Source organism: Poecilia latipinna, unplaced genomic scaffold, assembly GCF_001443285.1.
Source record: "Poecilia latipinna isolate Pla-1442-1.1 unplaced genomic scaffold, P_latipinna-1.0 Scaffold83, whole genome shotgun sequence".
NCBI classification, from domain to species: Eukaryota; Metazoa; Chordata; class Actinopteri; order Cyprinodontiformes; family Poeciliidae; genus Poecilia; species Poecilia latipinna.
This window is the reverse complement of record NW_015112699.1, coordinates 233,318-248,550: the sequence shown is the minus strand read 5'-3', so window position 1 is coordinate 248,550 and position 15,233 is coordinate 233,318. Positions and strand designations below refer to the sequence as shown.

General features: G+C 38.8%; 1 protein-coding gene across 4 annotated transcripts in view; it reads right to left on the bottom strand.

The window, feature by feature from the left end:
- Window positions 1-15,233, bottom strand: part of col5a3a (collagen, type V, alpha 3a) — a 52,225-nt gene that overhangs the window by 22,944 nt on the left and 14,048 nt on the right. Inside the window, exons 5-23 of one of the 4 annotated variants that reach the window (XM_015020591.1) lie at window positions 12,195-12,317; window positions 9,333-9,731; window positions 8,484-8,606; window positions 8,272-8,385; window positions 8,124-8,177; window positions 7,972-8,013; window positions 6,871-6,933; window positions 5,263-5,337; window positions 5,016-5,099; window positions 4,812-4,868; window positions 4,500-4,553; window positions 4,325-4,378; window positions 4,142-4,195; window positions 3,578-3,631; window positions 3,309-3,362; window positions 2,747-2,791; window positions 463-516; window positions 320-364; window positions 60-113 (exon numbers count right to left, since the gene is read on the bottom strand). In XM_015020591.1, the coding sequence (XP_014876077.1) occupies window positions 60-113; window positions 320-364; window positions 463-516; window positions 2,747-2,791; window positions 3,309-3,362; window positions 3,578-3,631; window positions 4,142-4,195; window positions 4,325-4,378; window positions 4,500-4,553; window positions 4,812-4,868; window positions 5,016-5,099; window positions 5,263-5,337; window positions 6,871-6,933; window positions 7,972-8,013; window positions 8,124-8,177; window positions 8,272-8,385; window positions 8,484-8,606; window positions 9,333-9,731; window positions 12,195-12,317 (1,602 nt within the window). The remainder of the gene's footprint in view (window positions 1-59; window positions 114-319; window positions 365-462; window positions 517-2,746; window positions 2,792-3,308; window positions 3,363-3,577; window positions 3,632-4,141; window positions 4,196-4,324; window positions 4,379-4,499; window positions 4,554-4,811; window positions 4,869-5,015; window positions 5,100-5,262; window positions 5,338-6,870; window positions 6,934-7,971; window positions 8,014-8,123; window positions 8,178-8,271; window positions 8,386-8,483; window positions 8,607-9,332; window positions 9,732-12,194; window positions 12,318-15,233) is intronic. The other 3 variants (XM_015020599.1, XM_015020607.1, XM_015020617.1) reach the window with 3 other exon arrangements.

Sequence of the window (15,233 nt, the reverse complement as noted above, 5' to 3'; positions counted from 1 at the left end):
GTGATATTTCAGAGGCATTATGAAACATGTAAACTAAATGAAAAACCCTTTGTTTTTACCTGAACTCCTGGATTTCCTTGTTGACCTGGGGGTCCTATTTCTCCAGGCGGACCCTAATAACAGATACCACAGTGAGCATACTTTGTATCTAAATGTTCTTTTTTTATGACCTGTATTAAATAAAAACATTTCTGTTTCATCAGGGAATTACACTTTGACATATGTTTTTGTATTTAACTATTAAACAAATCTCTTGCATTGTTTCACATTTAACCACAAAGAACTGACATGTAATCCGAAGCGAAGCAGAAAGACTGACCAGGTTGCCTTTTGATCCTTGGACTCCATCAATTCCACTAATCCCCTGTTAAAATAGACACATTAACATTTTTATTTTTAGATACTGCAGTCTCCAGAAATATTATTTACTATAAAATAACTGGTGGCTATGATTTCCCTTACCATTTGGCCAGGTTGGCCAGGTGGCCCCCTTGACCCAACAAGACCACGAGGACCCTGGAGAAAAAGCAGCAAATATTCAGAAGCTAACCTGGAGTCATGATCTGGCTCCACAAGAGTGGAATACTAAACCACAAATCAGAACTAAGGAGAGGGTCCAAATGTAAGGACAGCAAAACGTCGACTATGTATTTCTGTGACTGAACATGTCATTTTCGTATGTGCCTGCCATGAAGACTGAACTCCCTGGCTTGTGTGTGATCTGTTTCAGCCTCCCTCTTTGTAGGCTGGCCAAGCCACCTGTTCCAAAGCCACATCTGTGATCTCCTGGGAAGTGATTGATATGGAAATATAATCATTCAGGCCAGGATTTTGTCTTTTACCTTGCCGAAACTCTCTCTTTGCTTGCTCCGTCTATCTCATCTCATTCACCACCGACCGCATTTCCGTCCTCTATTTGTCTCCCGCTGTTATTCTTTTTCCTATCACTCCCTGTCTCTCTTCAAAACAGACCATTCCTTCCCAATGTTTCTACGGTTTATCAGACTCTCCCTTACATGGTACATGGCAGCTCTATTTCCTCAAGCACTGAGAGATCCATTTGGAGAGACAAAACCCTGCTGAGCTCTAACCCTACCTACTGGGAGAAAGATAGAAGCGAGTCGTAACCAATTAACCAGTTTTCACAGCAGATGCCCCAAACAATGGCTTCTACAAAAGTGGTGTGAACTTTTGGTCTGCTGGAAGGCTGTCAGTTTCCTGGATTGTTCACAGAAAACAGTGAGAATCTTGATGACAGACGCTAAATGTAAAATGGAGTGCAGGGCAAATCAAACGGATTTCTTTTGATAGTCACAGTCTTCACCGTGGAAAAGTGGGAAAGTTATTCTTATTTTTGTTTTAATCGTTGTTACAGCAGCCTATAAAATGATGACTGACATGATAGACTGACTGGATAGATTTGAATAAGAGCCATTAAATGAACTGTTGTTATGAAGACCTGGTGACCAAAACATGCAACTTTTTGCTTCTGTGCTGCAGTAGTCACATTTTGGAGATTTGTTATCCTTTACTTTCCTACCATATATGATAAAAAAAAAGAGTTGTTGCTGAGTATTTTACAATAATTACTGTCTGAGATATGAGCAACTGTAGCTATGTCACAATTGAATATTTTATAACTTATCAGCATACATCTATCTTACTACAATATCAAGTTTTCTGGCAGGTTCTCTTTCCAATTTTGAATAGTGTCTATGTATTAATGGAAAAAAGTTATTCAAACCAATCTGATCATATGAAGAGCAAACTGCACCCCTTGTTAAATCGAAAACCAACCACAGCTTTTAAAAAGCTAGTTATGGTTAGGGAGGAGCTACTAGCATCACACAACAGAGTATATTGTTTGGGAAACAGAAAAACAACATTGCTTGCAGCAAGCACGAGACCTACCAATATATTTTGTTTGTCATTGAACTGGTATAATGCTACTTTAGCCCTTTGGGTTTTACCCCGGCTCAATAGTGAGAATCCATCTGGTAGTGGAAATGCTTTCCTTATACGGCGAACCATAAAATAACACTGCGAACCGCACTAATGATCAGTGGAAACAAGGCATAAGAGCCATTATGCACAAATAGAAAAATTGGAAATGGTGATGAATCTTCCTAGGAGTGGTTGGCCAACCAAATTTAATTCCAAAATACCACCAAATAACCCGGATCACCATCACAAAGCACTTCGCTCCTGATTGGGTAAGGACGATGCTTACGCTTCAACAATAAGAAAGAGACTGGGCAAAAATTGCACTAATAACCTAAAGGGAAAAAAAGCCCTTGACACTTTCAGATTAAAGGTACTGACAAGTCAAACTGAATGACTTGTTGTAATTGAAGGAATCATAAATTTGGCTTCACACAGTTATAAGCTCTTGTTTTGTGCAGTTGGATTCTGCAGCAGGATAATGTTCCAAAGAACACCAACAAAGTCTACATCTAGACATCTTAACAAAAAGAAAAAGGTTTTGAAGTGGCTTACTCAAAGTCACACAAGTCAGACTGAGATGCTGAGGAGATTTTGTCTGATTTTAAAAAATCTTTGCTGATCTGAAGTATTTTAATTCCACAAAAAAAGACCTGAAAAAATCTTAAAGAGGAAAAGCACAGTAGGCATCAAGAAGGGAACCAAAATCACATGAGGGTCTGCTGTAGTGAGCTGTCCACATGATCTGAGATAAAAAATAAAATAAAATAAAATAAATAACTTTTTTCTACATCTGAATACTCACTGGTTCACCTGGTTGACCTCTTGGTCCCACAGGTCCATCAGATCCCTAGAATAAAAGGGAAATAAAATGATTAAATCCAATGCAACTCTTCAGTTTAGCCTCTAGTTTGAGAACATTTATGACCATGGAATCAGTTCATTAAAGAAATTCGCTGTGGGGACAGATAACGATCTTCAAGCAACGACTACCCGTCCTCTCAAAGCTACCCGACCTTCATCACAGGTTGGCTCTGTGCTGCCTGAGCTGCTAGCTTTCATTTTTTAAAGCTTGTATCAGGGATGCACCAGACAGATTTGATGTGTTTTGCGAGCCTTTGTGCTGAATGAACTCCAGCCAGCAGAGAAGAGTTAATAATGCAAGAGTCTATGACTGTATGTAATCTAAGCCTGCTTAGATCTGGGATGATTTTCCCATCTAAATGGTTTATCAAATTGATTTATTGATCTGGAAAGGATTTCCATTTTGATGTTGAGATAAAAAGAAAACATCAAAATGAGATAAAGAATCATATTTTTTTTTATTGTTTGTGGCAAGTACATTATGAAAACTTTAGTGCACTCACCTTCTCTCCTGACTCTCCAATAGGCCCATAAGGACCAGGCCTTCCTCTGTCCCCCTACAAAACAGAAGCATTTTTTTTGCTCTAAAGGAAATAGCTCATTATGTTACCTTTTAATAAACATATGTTTCCTGTCATAAAAAAACATCATAATTAGTAAATAAACATTCACCTTAGGATTTATAAAGTATTTATGCATGACATGTTAATGAGTTCATATTTAAAGACTGAATGAATACAGCAACAATGTCAAAATACCCAACAAAACTCACTATGTGTCCCTTGTTTCCTGGGAGACCTGGCAGGCCGTCAAAACCCCTGTCACCCTGAGACGATAAAAAAAAACAAAAAAAAAACAAATGCATTAAACCCTGGAAAACACAAACACATTCGGCAGTGTGTAAACATTAGCAGAATTGTCTTAAAAGTCTCTCCCCTGGCAGATCCGTCTGCTTGGAGTGTGTGTCAAAGAAGGAGAGGGTGCTTTGAGATTAGCAGCAGGTCGGCTAAAACGCTGCTTTGACTGATAAAGACCTCGTTCAGCCACAACCAGCATCAAGGGAGGCTGATTTATTTACTAAGCTCTTCCTGCAGCTGTTATGTGTTGAGGTGCCTGGTTGTCAATAATACGTTATAGGCTTGGGGCTGGTCGATACCAAAAGGCTTACACTAGCCAGCGGAGATCGCTGGCTACTGTTAAAATACCTCACTGCTTAAACGTGTGATGTTGCTGAATGAGGACCAATAAAAATAATTAACGTTGACATTATTAAGTGAGTTGATTGGGCATTGTACTTTAACAGCATCTGCTGCTATTGCGTGGTGGTAATATTTACCTTTGCACCTGTTTCACCAGGAGCTCCACGGCCGCCATCCACACCTGCACGTCCCTATAAGAAACTTAATCCAGTTAATGTCGGTTCTTTTTCTTTATCAGCACATTTTGTACTGTTTTGATCATAATATCCAGATAGGAAATATATCATCAGAGAGCCCTTTCAGTACTCTAGATTTCTCACCCTCTTTCCTGACTTTCCATTAATTCCAGGGGGTCCAGGCAACCCACGGGGTCCCTATGTAAGAGACGCAGGGGATAAGGCAAACGGAAAAGAGTGAAAAAGGGGAGGCAAGAAGACAAAACGAAATCGATATTCTGAGACAAATTGTATAATGGAAGTGTAGAGAAAACAGTACAGTGGGGCCGTTGTCTCCACGGTCTCCTTTGAGCCCGGATGGACCTGGAAGACCCTACAAAATGAAACATATGTTCCCATTCACAACAATCAAAATTAACCCCCGTTAAGAAAAAATGTTAATTATACACTTACAGGTTTTCAGACATAAAGATAAGCAGTGAGTGTGTATTTTGTTGGGGTTAGAGATGCAATGACAGATAGAAAAGAGTGTCTAGAGTTTGAAGCTGGAGGAAAAAAAAACTTGCACCCTTAATGTTAGAAGATAGGCAAGGCATTGGGGTTTGGTTTAAATTTGATCTGAGTCACTTACCACTGGGCCTGGTCGCCCTGAAAGACCCAGTGGACCTGGAGGCCCCTTGAGTGACAGCTGAAAGAAAAACATATGTATCTATTATGTCACATGAAGCCAAACGAAATACTTCAAATTTCATATGGAAGGAAACTATCAAAAATTTAGCAAAAATGACATTGTGATCATCAGAGATCTTTTATTATGACACCAGTGAGGGGGAACCTTGGTTTGTTGCAGGATAGCTTGTGCCTGTGCCTCTTGGGGAGACACTACCGGCCCCTTCTGTGAATCACCTCCAAAGTGGAACTGTTGGCAGTGAAAGGAGAAGTAAAATCCCAATGCTGAATTCCCAAATGTAAATGAAGCTCAGTCACACAGCCCCCCCTTGTGGTCATGCCAATATAAAACATTAAGGGAAAAAAGATGTGTGTGTTTTCCCATGCATTTTGGTGTGCAACAAAGATCTTACTGGCAGCATCAGTAGGGTTCCTGGAGGACCCGGGATCCCATCAACCCCAGGAAGACCAGGGCGTCCCTGGGGACCCTAAAACAAGAGGACGGGAAAAGCGTCAGTGATTGTGCCTCCTGTTACGGGGAGCCAACTATCTTCTGAAAACAGAAAGTACTTATGCATGCATACTATTTTAAGGGACAGACCTTCCTAATCTTGGGGATAGAATTAGGCAAATACTGCTCAGAGTTAGGTTAAATCTCCAGGAAATTAATGTAAGGACATGGTTGGAAACGAGCTCACTTTAGCAGATGTTTAGTCCCATCTGCCAATGCAGATCTGAACAGCCTAGATTTCAGTGACTGCTCATTTGTATTCATGCACAGAAACTGGTGTGGGAGATAAGGAAATGATGTGTGTCATGATAGTCATTTCTCTGAGGTTTTAAGTGGACAGGCCTGTGTTAGCTTCTTTTTTGAAAAAAAAAAATCCATGCAAGAATCTGCCCATTTGACCTCTGAAGTAATAGATGCAAGATGTATATTTTGTCATATTACCAAATTGAGTATGGGAAAAAATATTTGCGATTATTGACTCATTCATTTTCATTTTCAGCTACCTCTTAGACAAAGATATATATATATATATATATTGGGGATACAGCACACAAACCCCCTGTCTTCACTTGGGGGAACAGACTCTTTATCCAGGAGCTTTGGACACAAAATGGTTTTCTGTCATCCATTGAATTTTTGCAAACAGAACCTTGGAGTTACAGGTTCCCCAGTCGATGTTGGCTGCTACTCTTCTCCCGTGGGTTTGCCGATGCAAACAAGATCTAAGACATCCCAACTTTCAAGCTAGCCTGTGTGAGACCCACATTGCTACTGCTAACCTTTGCTTTTGTTTCCAGGACCTGAGCTGAAAAGGAGATTCTGGATGCAGCTGCTTTCACCACCAGCTTCTGAGAGGAAACAAACCCCTGACCAAACCTTACAGCCCATTCGAATCAGAGTGGAGCCGGCCATGCTGTAAGTACCTTATGCATTTATGTGGTGTTTTTGCATTAAACACTTAAGAACTGTTCAGAATGGAGCTGGTCGTGCATGCTGTGGCTAACGCTACCACAGAGTTTGGACTGTTAGGACTTAATTTCAGGGAGTTTTTAAATCACCAACAATCTACCAAGGTTGAGCTCATCTCTTTTTATGGATCTTTTCCTTCCTCTTCTTGCCACTAAGTTGCATAAAATAGCAATAAAAACGTTTCAAAAATGTCCCTCTTTTTAAGCTAACAGTAGCTAAGCTAAATATGGTGACAATGAGCTCACACTGATAAGAGCCAGTATTCCTGAGTGTGATGAAGAAGAACTGACTTTCAATCAAACCAAGTTCAGTTTATTCAGTTATCTTAAGTCACAATGATGAAATAGAAAATATGTAGTATTTGTATTCCAGTCACATAGATTTAATGTCAACAACTTACTGTCCTAATTTATTCTATTTACAGAATAAGACAGTCAAGTTAAGTTTATTAGTCCCTCCGGTAAAAGGTGAATCTCAAATCACTGTAAACAGTTGTGTCCTCCAATCTCTGATTTGTCACATAACTGTGAGTCACACTCACCAGATCACCTGGATCTCCCCTGGGTCCTGGAGGGCCTGTTGGTCCAGCTGGCCCAGGAAGTCCCTGTAAACAGAACAGTATTTTGCCACGAACTAACAAACATGGCTATGTTTCAACATAAACTTTACTTGAACAATAAATGTTTTTGATTCTCCAAGTGCTTAAAACAAAAAAAAATAAGTAAAATTCCCCTATTCAGCTAGTTTACGATGGTGCACCGATTTCCTCATAATCTGTGCAAGTGCACCTCAATGAATTTAAGTTTAATGTTAATATATTTCTGGAATTCAATTTAAAAAGTGATGTATTATAAAGATTCATCACACAAATAGCTACACATGTCAAGCATTTATTTCTAATAATTTTGTCTTTCAACTAACAAAAACCAGACAGCTATTTCTCAGAGCACTACAGTGTTGCATAAGACAAATAAAATATATAGGTCTCACTAAGCCACACCTCAACCACAGACAACAACAGAAACAACTTATCTGAGTTAGTTGCTCAGTTATCTTCTATTCCAGTAAAATCTTAAGTAAAATGTTGAATTCAATTTGTAAATTAAGGTCTCAGAATCTAGAGGAAGAGTGGAGATACACAAAATACAAGTGGGTGGAGGTGCTAGGTGTGACATTTCCACAGTCTGTGATTATTTGTGGAGCCATGCACTCTGCAGGTGTTGGTCCACTATATTTTATTAAGCCCAATGTCAGCACAGCTGTCCAACAGAACATTTTGGAGCACTTCATGCTTCCCTCTGTTGAAGTTTTTATGAAATATTTGAATTCAATTCAGCTTATTTTTGTAGCAATAATTCACAACAAATTATCGTCTTGGAGGACAATAATTGGCGTCATTTCAGTTCAATGTCGCATACATTCCAACTGATCCCACGTAACCAGCTGTGATTTTAATATGATTTATTATTCAAATCAGTTTAAAAAGTGTTAAAGAAACTCAACAGATTGTATTGATTCATTGACTTGCAGTATTCCTTCCTCCTTAATGATTTTTTTAAAATGCATTTTCATGTGAAACATTTTTTGATTTGTCCTTAAGTTATAATCACTTTGATGCAGTTGTTTAATGTCTGTGTCTTACCTCTGGGCCTGGTGGACCTGGGGGTCCTTCCACTGAGAAACCCTAGAAATAAACAAACTGCATGTAAAGCAGATTCGGAAAATACAATATTCTTCACTTGCACACATAACTGGAACTGCTGTACTATTAAATTGAACCCTGTAGCAGCTTACCGGTTCAATAATAGCTGGTTCTCCTTTCTGGCCTTTCTCTGCTCTGAGTATAGCCTGCAGTGAAGAAACAATAGATACAAATTCCTATAAATGAATCAAAGGAAGCAAGAAAAAAACCAGGACTTTCCAATTTAAGCACCAGATTTACCTCAACATCCAGTGACTCAGCTCTTTCCCGCTGTGCAAAGTCAAAGTCATCTTCATATATTTCATATTCCTCATACTGTGTGTCGTTCAAAAAATCTTCGTATTCAAGAATATGCTGAAACGTTAGAGACTTGTTAGTGAATGAATTCATCAGCGTTTTTATTCTGACGTGAAGTCAACCAACTTTATTGCGTTTTGTGTGATTCGTCCTACCTCGTAATCGGTAATATTCGGAACCACAGTCACTGTAGAAACCGAGAGGTCTTCATGTAAATCTCCATAAACGTCATCTTCGTACTCCACCACCAGAGGTGTGTTCACTGCTGTGATTTCCTGCTGGCCAGCACACAGTTTCAAATGAGTTATCTTGAAGTCAAACCAGAGAGCACTGAGACCTCTCTGAGAGACGCAGTGGCTCCCCGCGAAGGCAAATCTTTAAAGAACAATGGATGTTAGGGGGAAAGGATGACTTCATTAAAATGGGTTGGATAACTGAGACACAGGTGTGCAGTTAATTACAACACAGAAGTGATCAGATTCATGTGACAACTGGAAGAGTCTGACAGAAAACAGTGGGAACAGGATAACGTCACTTGACAAACTGGAAGTAACAAACATGGAGGAGTCATACAAAATATATATTTTGTTTATTAGAGAGAGAAGTTAAAACCTGGTAGTATTATCACGAGTCGTTGTGGCATGTCCTTAATTAGCCGCCATCCAAGCACAGAATTCATTTTGAGTGAATTTTAAGATATGTAATTGCTGAGAAGAAATTTTAGATTTGCTTCTGTGTATTTTCCAAAATTAAAAATAGACATTCAATAAAGATGAAACACTTTTTTTTGTTGTTGTTGTTAATTAGGATGCAGTACCCGAATTTGCGGGATAAAGATGAAGATTAGGTGATGAGTAGGATGGTGCTGGTTAGTTGTGATAAGCAACTCGAGCGATAAGAAGAGGAAGAGGTGTTCTCTACGGTTAGAAGGGCAGTGTCTGGTTAGAACCACAAATGGTTGGAGGGTATTAGAGTGGATAACATCTACTGACAGATTTGTCTACCTCCTTGATAAGCTTTGATACAGGCAGTGTACTAGGCGGCACCACAGTGGGGCCCTCAGGGACGAAGTCGGGTTTATGCGTTGGCATCACCGTGGTGGTTTGGTCAGTGGGGAGAAGAGTTTCAAAGTCGCCCTCAGTTTGTGGTAGTTCTGTGGGCTGGAAAGGTTCCTGTGGCTGAAACTCAGCAGGCGTTGTAGTTACTCGGTGAAAGTCTTCCTCTGGACCCTTCTCTTCATGCTTCCTCTTTCTGGACCCCTTCTTGCCCTTTCCCTTGCCTTTGCGTTTTCCTTTAGAGCTTTTGTCCCTCTTCTTTTTGTTTTTTTTGCCTCTCCTGTCCTTCTTAGAGCGCTTACTTGGTTCAGTTGGTTGGCCACTTTGCATCAACTCAAGATGGGAGCTCTATTACCAAATGTTGAAATACAGAGCAGAAGCAAAAGTGGAAAATGGAAAAACAAAAGCAAATAGTACGGTAAATAAAAACACAACAGAGCTCTGTTCTTTCCATCGTTTGTTGATGAAAAGCATATGGAACAAGTTATTAACCTGCAAACTTACTAAAACAACCGGAGAAACAAAAAAAAAGACCCTCATGGTAGCTTTTGAAGAAGCTGAAGAGATTTAAAGGTCAGGTAGACCTTATAAAAACTATTAGTCATTCACTCCATAAATCTGACCTTTACAAAGAGTTGCAAAAAGAAAGCTGTTGTTTAAAGGAAACCATAAGAAGTCCTGTTTGGATTTTCCCACAAGCCATACAGCTAACATGTGGAATGATGTGCTCTGGTTAAATGAGACTAAAATGTAACTTTTGATCATCGTGCAGAGCTATTTGCGAAAGAAAAGTTTGACTGAACATCACCATTCTCATGGTGGAACATGATAGCAAACATGGTTGGATCGAAAGATGGAACGGGAAACCTGAAGGTTTGTCTTCTTCCAGCAGGACGACGACACTAAACAATGGCGTGGTTTAGATCAAAGTATTGTAGTCATGTTTTGGAATGACACAATTGAAACCTAGTGCTAAATCTGAATAAAGACTTGCAAATTTGATGTTCAGAGATGTTTTCCCTCCAATCTGACTGAGTTTGAGCTACCTTCCAAAAGAGAGGGCCGAGTGCAGTGGAGGCACACACCCAAAAGACCTGAGTTATTATAGCAGCAAAAAGGAGTTGCTGCTGACTCAGTGCCTCTGAATACAAATGCACAATACATTTTCAGATTTTATCTGTAAAAAAAAAAAAAAAAAAAACTTTTCATAGTTTTTCTTCCTCTACCAATTTCTGCTCCACTTTAAGTTGGTCTGTCACAGTACATTCAATGAAGCCCTCTGAAGCTTGTTTCTGTAGTGTGAAAAATATGTGCTAAAGTTTGTATTTATTATCATCATATCCAGTGGGTTACTTTCAAAGACTCTGTGTATGATCCAACAAATCTTAAAACTATTACTGTTCCTGAAAAAGTGTGTCCCTTCACTGAGAGATCTATGATGCATGTCACTTATCTGAACGGCCTCTGCCTGAAAATGCTGCTGTGAAATGTGACACGATTTAGCTCCGCTGGTAAACATGGGCAGTGAGTGAGACTGTGATGGGAAGTAGGTCAGTCTGGTGAGAGATGTGGACACGCTCTGGATTAAGAGCTTCTTATTCAGCTGTACTTCTATGAAAGGCAGCTGTGTGAGTACCAAGATGGCCTCATCCTTCATTCCTTCATTGATGATCAGCCGCATTGTGCGCCGTTCATTTATTTAATTATTTCTATGTACAAAACATGAGCTGACTTAAAACTATGTGCTTCCTGGAACCCGTCCACATGTGCAGCTGCGTCCTTTCCCCTTATCTCTTTCATTTATCACCAGAAACCATATATAATCATCTTTATCCCTGATAGAATCTTTTTTTTTTTTTTTTTTTTTTACATGCCTCGAGGAAAGAATGAGCTGTTGAGTCATTTGCTTCTGGCTTGCTGTACAGATGTGTGGTCGGATGTGTGTTCTTTTTGGCTTTCCTTTCCTGTTTTTGTGTTTTAGTGTGAGAGTGTGAGCTGCCAAAAGTGCACCTGATATTAGAAATGCTTCCATGCTGGCTGTATTTCAAAACAAGCCTGAACAGCTGGTGTATTCCCTCTTTATCTCTGTACAGTCTCTTTGCAGACACACTTTGCAACACACAACTGTGTCTATTAGTAAGCTAATACTTTTTTGAGTAGTTTTATGATATGCAGGATTCACCAAACCCTTTTCAATAGCCAAAGGGACTTGGAGTCAGATGCAATAATCAGAAGCCTGCAGTGTCTCTTAGATCATATTATAAAAATCCAGTAAAATAACTTGAAAATACAGGAAATTCAAAATACAGTGCAATATATATAAAAAATAAATAAATAAATAAAAATAAAAAAAAAACTTTCATATTTCACTAATGGGTGTCACGAGATAAAATGTAGTTCAAACAAAAAACTTAGAAATTTCTAGATTAATTTCACATTTTACTGGAAAGAACTTGGATATTCTCTGATATGAAAAAGTTGTAAACTTGCAAAACAAAGTATAATTTTCCATGAAAAAAATAACATATATTTGCAATAGACATTCTCCGACATTGTGAATTCAGAAATGTGCATGGAAAATCTCAGACGTTTACTAAGATTTTAAAGTCAGACATTTGAAATACCAAAAGTAGCATAACGTTTGAAGTGGTAATTTCATGAGATGCACATCTAGATATTTACCAAAGTGTAAGTGGTACATTTGGGCTCTTTTCCTTGCAAATCTTGCAAATATGTGAAATAAATCTAGAGCTAAACTGTGCAAGCATAGCTTTTTCTGATTAGCATTGCTACGTCTCTTGCAGTACTGACCTCCTGCTGGCCCACAGTTTGACTGTTGTATGGCAAAGCCAAGTCACAATCTGGTATGAAGTTCACGCAGTAGTTGCCAGCAGCCTGGGGGTCATCCACAACCATCAGCTGCTGAATATCTCCCTGAAATCAAGAAATAAAAAATGTATGCTTTCTTTAAATAAGTGATAAAAAAAAACTGCTACAAAGTGAAGAACCATTTTTAAAACACCTTAAGACTGGGCTGGTAATCATTTGGCTAAATCAAAGTGTCAGATTGATGAAAGTGAAGCATGGACAAAGACAATTGCTCACAGTGGTCCTATAACCCCAGGAGGGGGTTCTGTTTTGTGCAAGAAACAGTCAAAAAGCTTTCTCTCGCCCACCCCCCTGTCAGGACCTTTAATTTCCCATTGTGCCCCACAGGCATAATGCCAGAGCATATTTACAAACATGGACAAAGACAGCACTGCTGCACCCTGCAGCTCTGAGCCCACAGGCTCCACTCGCTTTAGCATCTGCACACGCAACATCTCCCTATAAGATTACTGAATTCTTCGTGGCATTTAAAGGACTGGAAGAATTTTTTACTCATGCTGTGAAAGAACATTAGGTTACATCTCAAGGAATAATTGATCAAGGACAATAGTAAAGTCAATGCTTCATACAGCAATGTTACAAGAAATACCGCTAAAAAAAAAGTATCTGCTCCTTTATGGATTTTATTGTTGTTGTTTTGTTGCACTTAAATATTTCATATCATCACACAAATTAGAGTAAATATCCAAGAAAATTTGCATGATTAAATAAAAAATGTAGTTTCTAATAATAGTTAAGCTATTCTAACTAACCGGGCCCTAGGTGAAAAAACTGAAATTCTATCTGTGTGAAATCATGATTTCCTTTGAATTTGATGTCAAATCCAGATCCAAGTTCTAACATCATAGCAGAGTGGCACCATAGTTTAAATGTTTCCCTGCTTTAAAACGCCTGATTCAGCTGAATGTAGCAAGGAAACACCTAAAACATGCAGGGCCGTGTGCCTTGGGGACCAGGGTTTGGAAACACTGACCTAAAGCACTGCAGGCCTCAGTTTAGCTCAGTGTTCATGATTCAACAGCAGAAAACAGACTTGGTAAAACTGGCATCCATGGAGTTTCATCTGCTGTAAAATATCTTGACAATCTCCACAACATTCTGACACACAGTGTAACTTTTTGCAAGTTGTTTGTCTCTCTACATCTAGCATTAAACTAACAAGGCATTTTACAAACAAGCCTCACACCAAAAGTCAATTGTGGAATTTGTACAGTGATAAAAATGTGGCTCCTTTTAATGGGACTCCATTAAGACCAATGCAATTTTTTTTTTATTGAACCATAAAAAAATTATGAATTCCAGTTGTTTAAACTAAGTGTGACAAATATATCAGATTTAGGGGCTAATAGAATTTTCACACATTATGCTATGTGTGAAAATTCACTTTTAATTTTTTAAGAAATTAAAAGTGCCTTTTGTACTTTATAAAAGAAATAATAACTTGAAAACTGCAGTTTGTTATATGTTCTGACATTAATATTTATTGTATGACCTGAAAGACGTAAGTATGAAAAGAAATTTAAAAAGAGGATAGACATCAGGGATGAATACTTTTTCACAGCTCTGTGACATCCAGATTTGTTTCTGAATTTAATTGTAAAATAATAACTGGGAAACTGTTAAAAAGTAAAAGTCAAAAGGTCACATTGATTGCTGTTTGACAGCAGTAAATTAATCAAAGGAGTCAGACCCTTTGAAGCATAACTGTCAGGTGAAATGGAAAACTGGGACAGCTGGGCAGCAATGTGGGATAAATTATATTTGACTGAAACCTTGATATTGTTTTAATTAATGTCCCGTTGTAATCTCTTTAACTGGATTTAGCAGCCACAGGTCAAATAAATCCGAAGTAATAACATCACTGTTTCACAACACCTGAAACAGCTCAAGACAACCTTTGTCAGCATAATGTGATCATGCATAGTCTCAACCGCAGAGCAAAAGGATAAACCTAGGGTTGACTATTCAAACTGCATGTTATGCTTTCAAAACATCAAACATAAAAGGAGTACTTATCCAATTATTCTTTCTGTTTTGGCCACAAGCCAGATCCAAGGAAATAAAAAGATTGCACTCAAAGGTGAGAGACAAAGAAGAAAAAAAAAGCAAATGGGAGCTAATTCAAGCTAATCCAATCACAATTTGAAATCAAAGGAAATTCTCATCTGCACTTTTCTTGTGCTTTTAACCCCTCTTGAAAAGCACAAGTTATAAAGCTAATGCGCACCATACTCTGTTTAGTACAAGGCACAAACATCTGAGGAGGAATTGCATACAGAAAATGAAAACACATCATCTGAATTAGCATTCAGTTTATTCTTTTTGGCAAACACTGTGTTGTTTTTTTTATCCACTGCCTCCCTAAAAGCCTGCAATCATAATCACCCATATCAGAAGAAACTGAACTCTCAGTGAGGATGAGCAGTGAGCCCTTCTGACATGCCTTAATCAGATCAGAAAACAGTCCCTGCCTGCACAATATGTGCATAAAATAACAAGAGTAAAACTTTTATTTTTGCCTAAGTTGCAACAATTGCTACATCTAAAAAGCTGACAACCATTTTGAGTAAGTTTTTTTATGGTGCAAACACCACATTTGCTACACAACATTATGCACTGTAATAGTTGTTTCAACATGCCCAGCACACTATGCCAATAACTCTCTTATTGCTTGCACTGTCTGACACAGAATGGATCAAAATTTCCTAACAATGCAATCCAGGTTTGGATCTTATCTTCACAGTCCGTGTACTGGAGGCATACAGCAGCCAAAACTAAAACGCAGCAGGGCCAAATTGATGTTTACTTTACTGCAACTCCAAGCAAAAATACTGAGTTTGTATAGCTGTTTGTAGGCAATCTGGAAGCAATAGGCGGACCACAGTCCCCGTGCTCCCACGCTAAGGTCCCATGATGGGAGAGCTGGGCCAGAACATTGGCCACCTCCCCAGAACCAGGGCC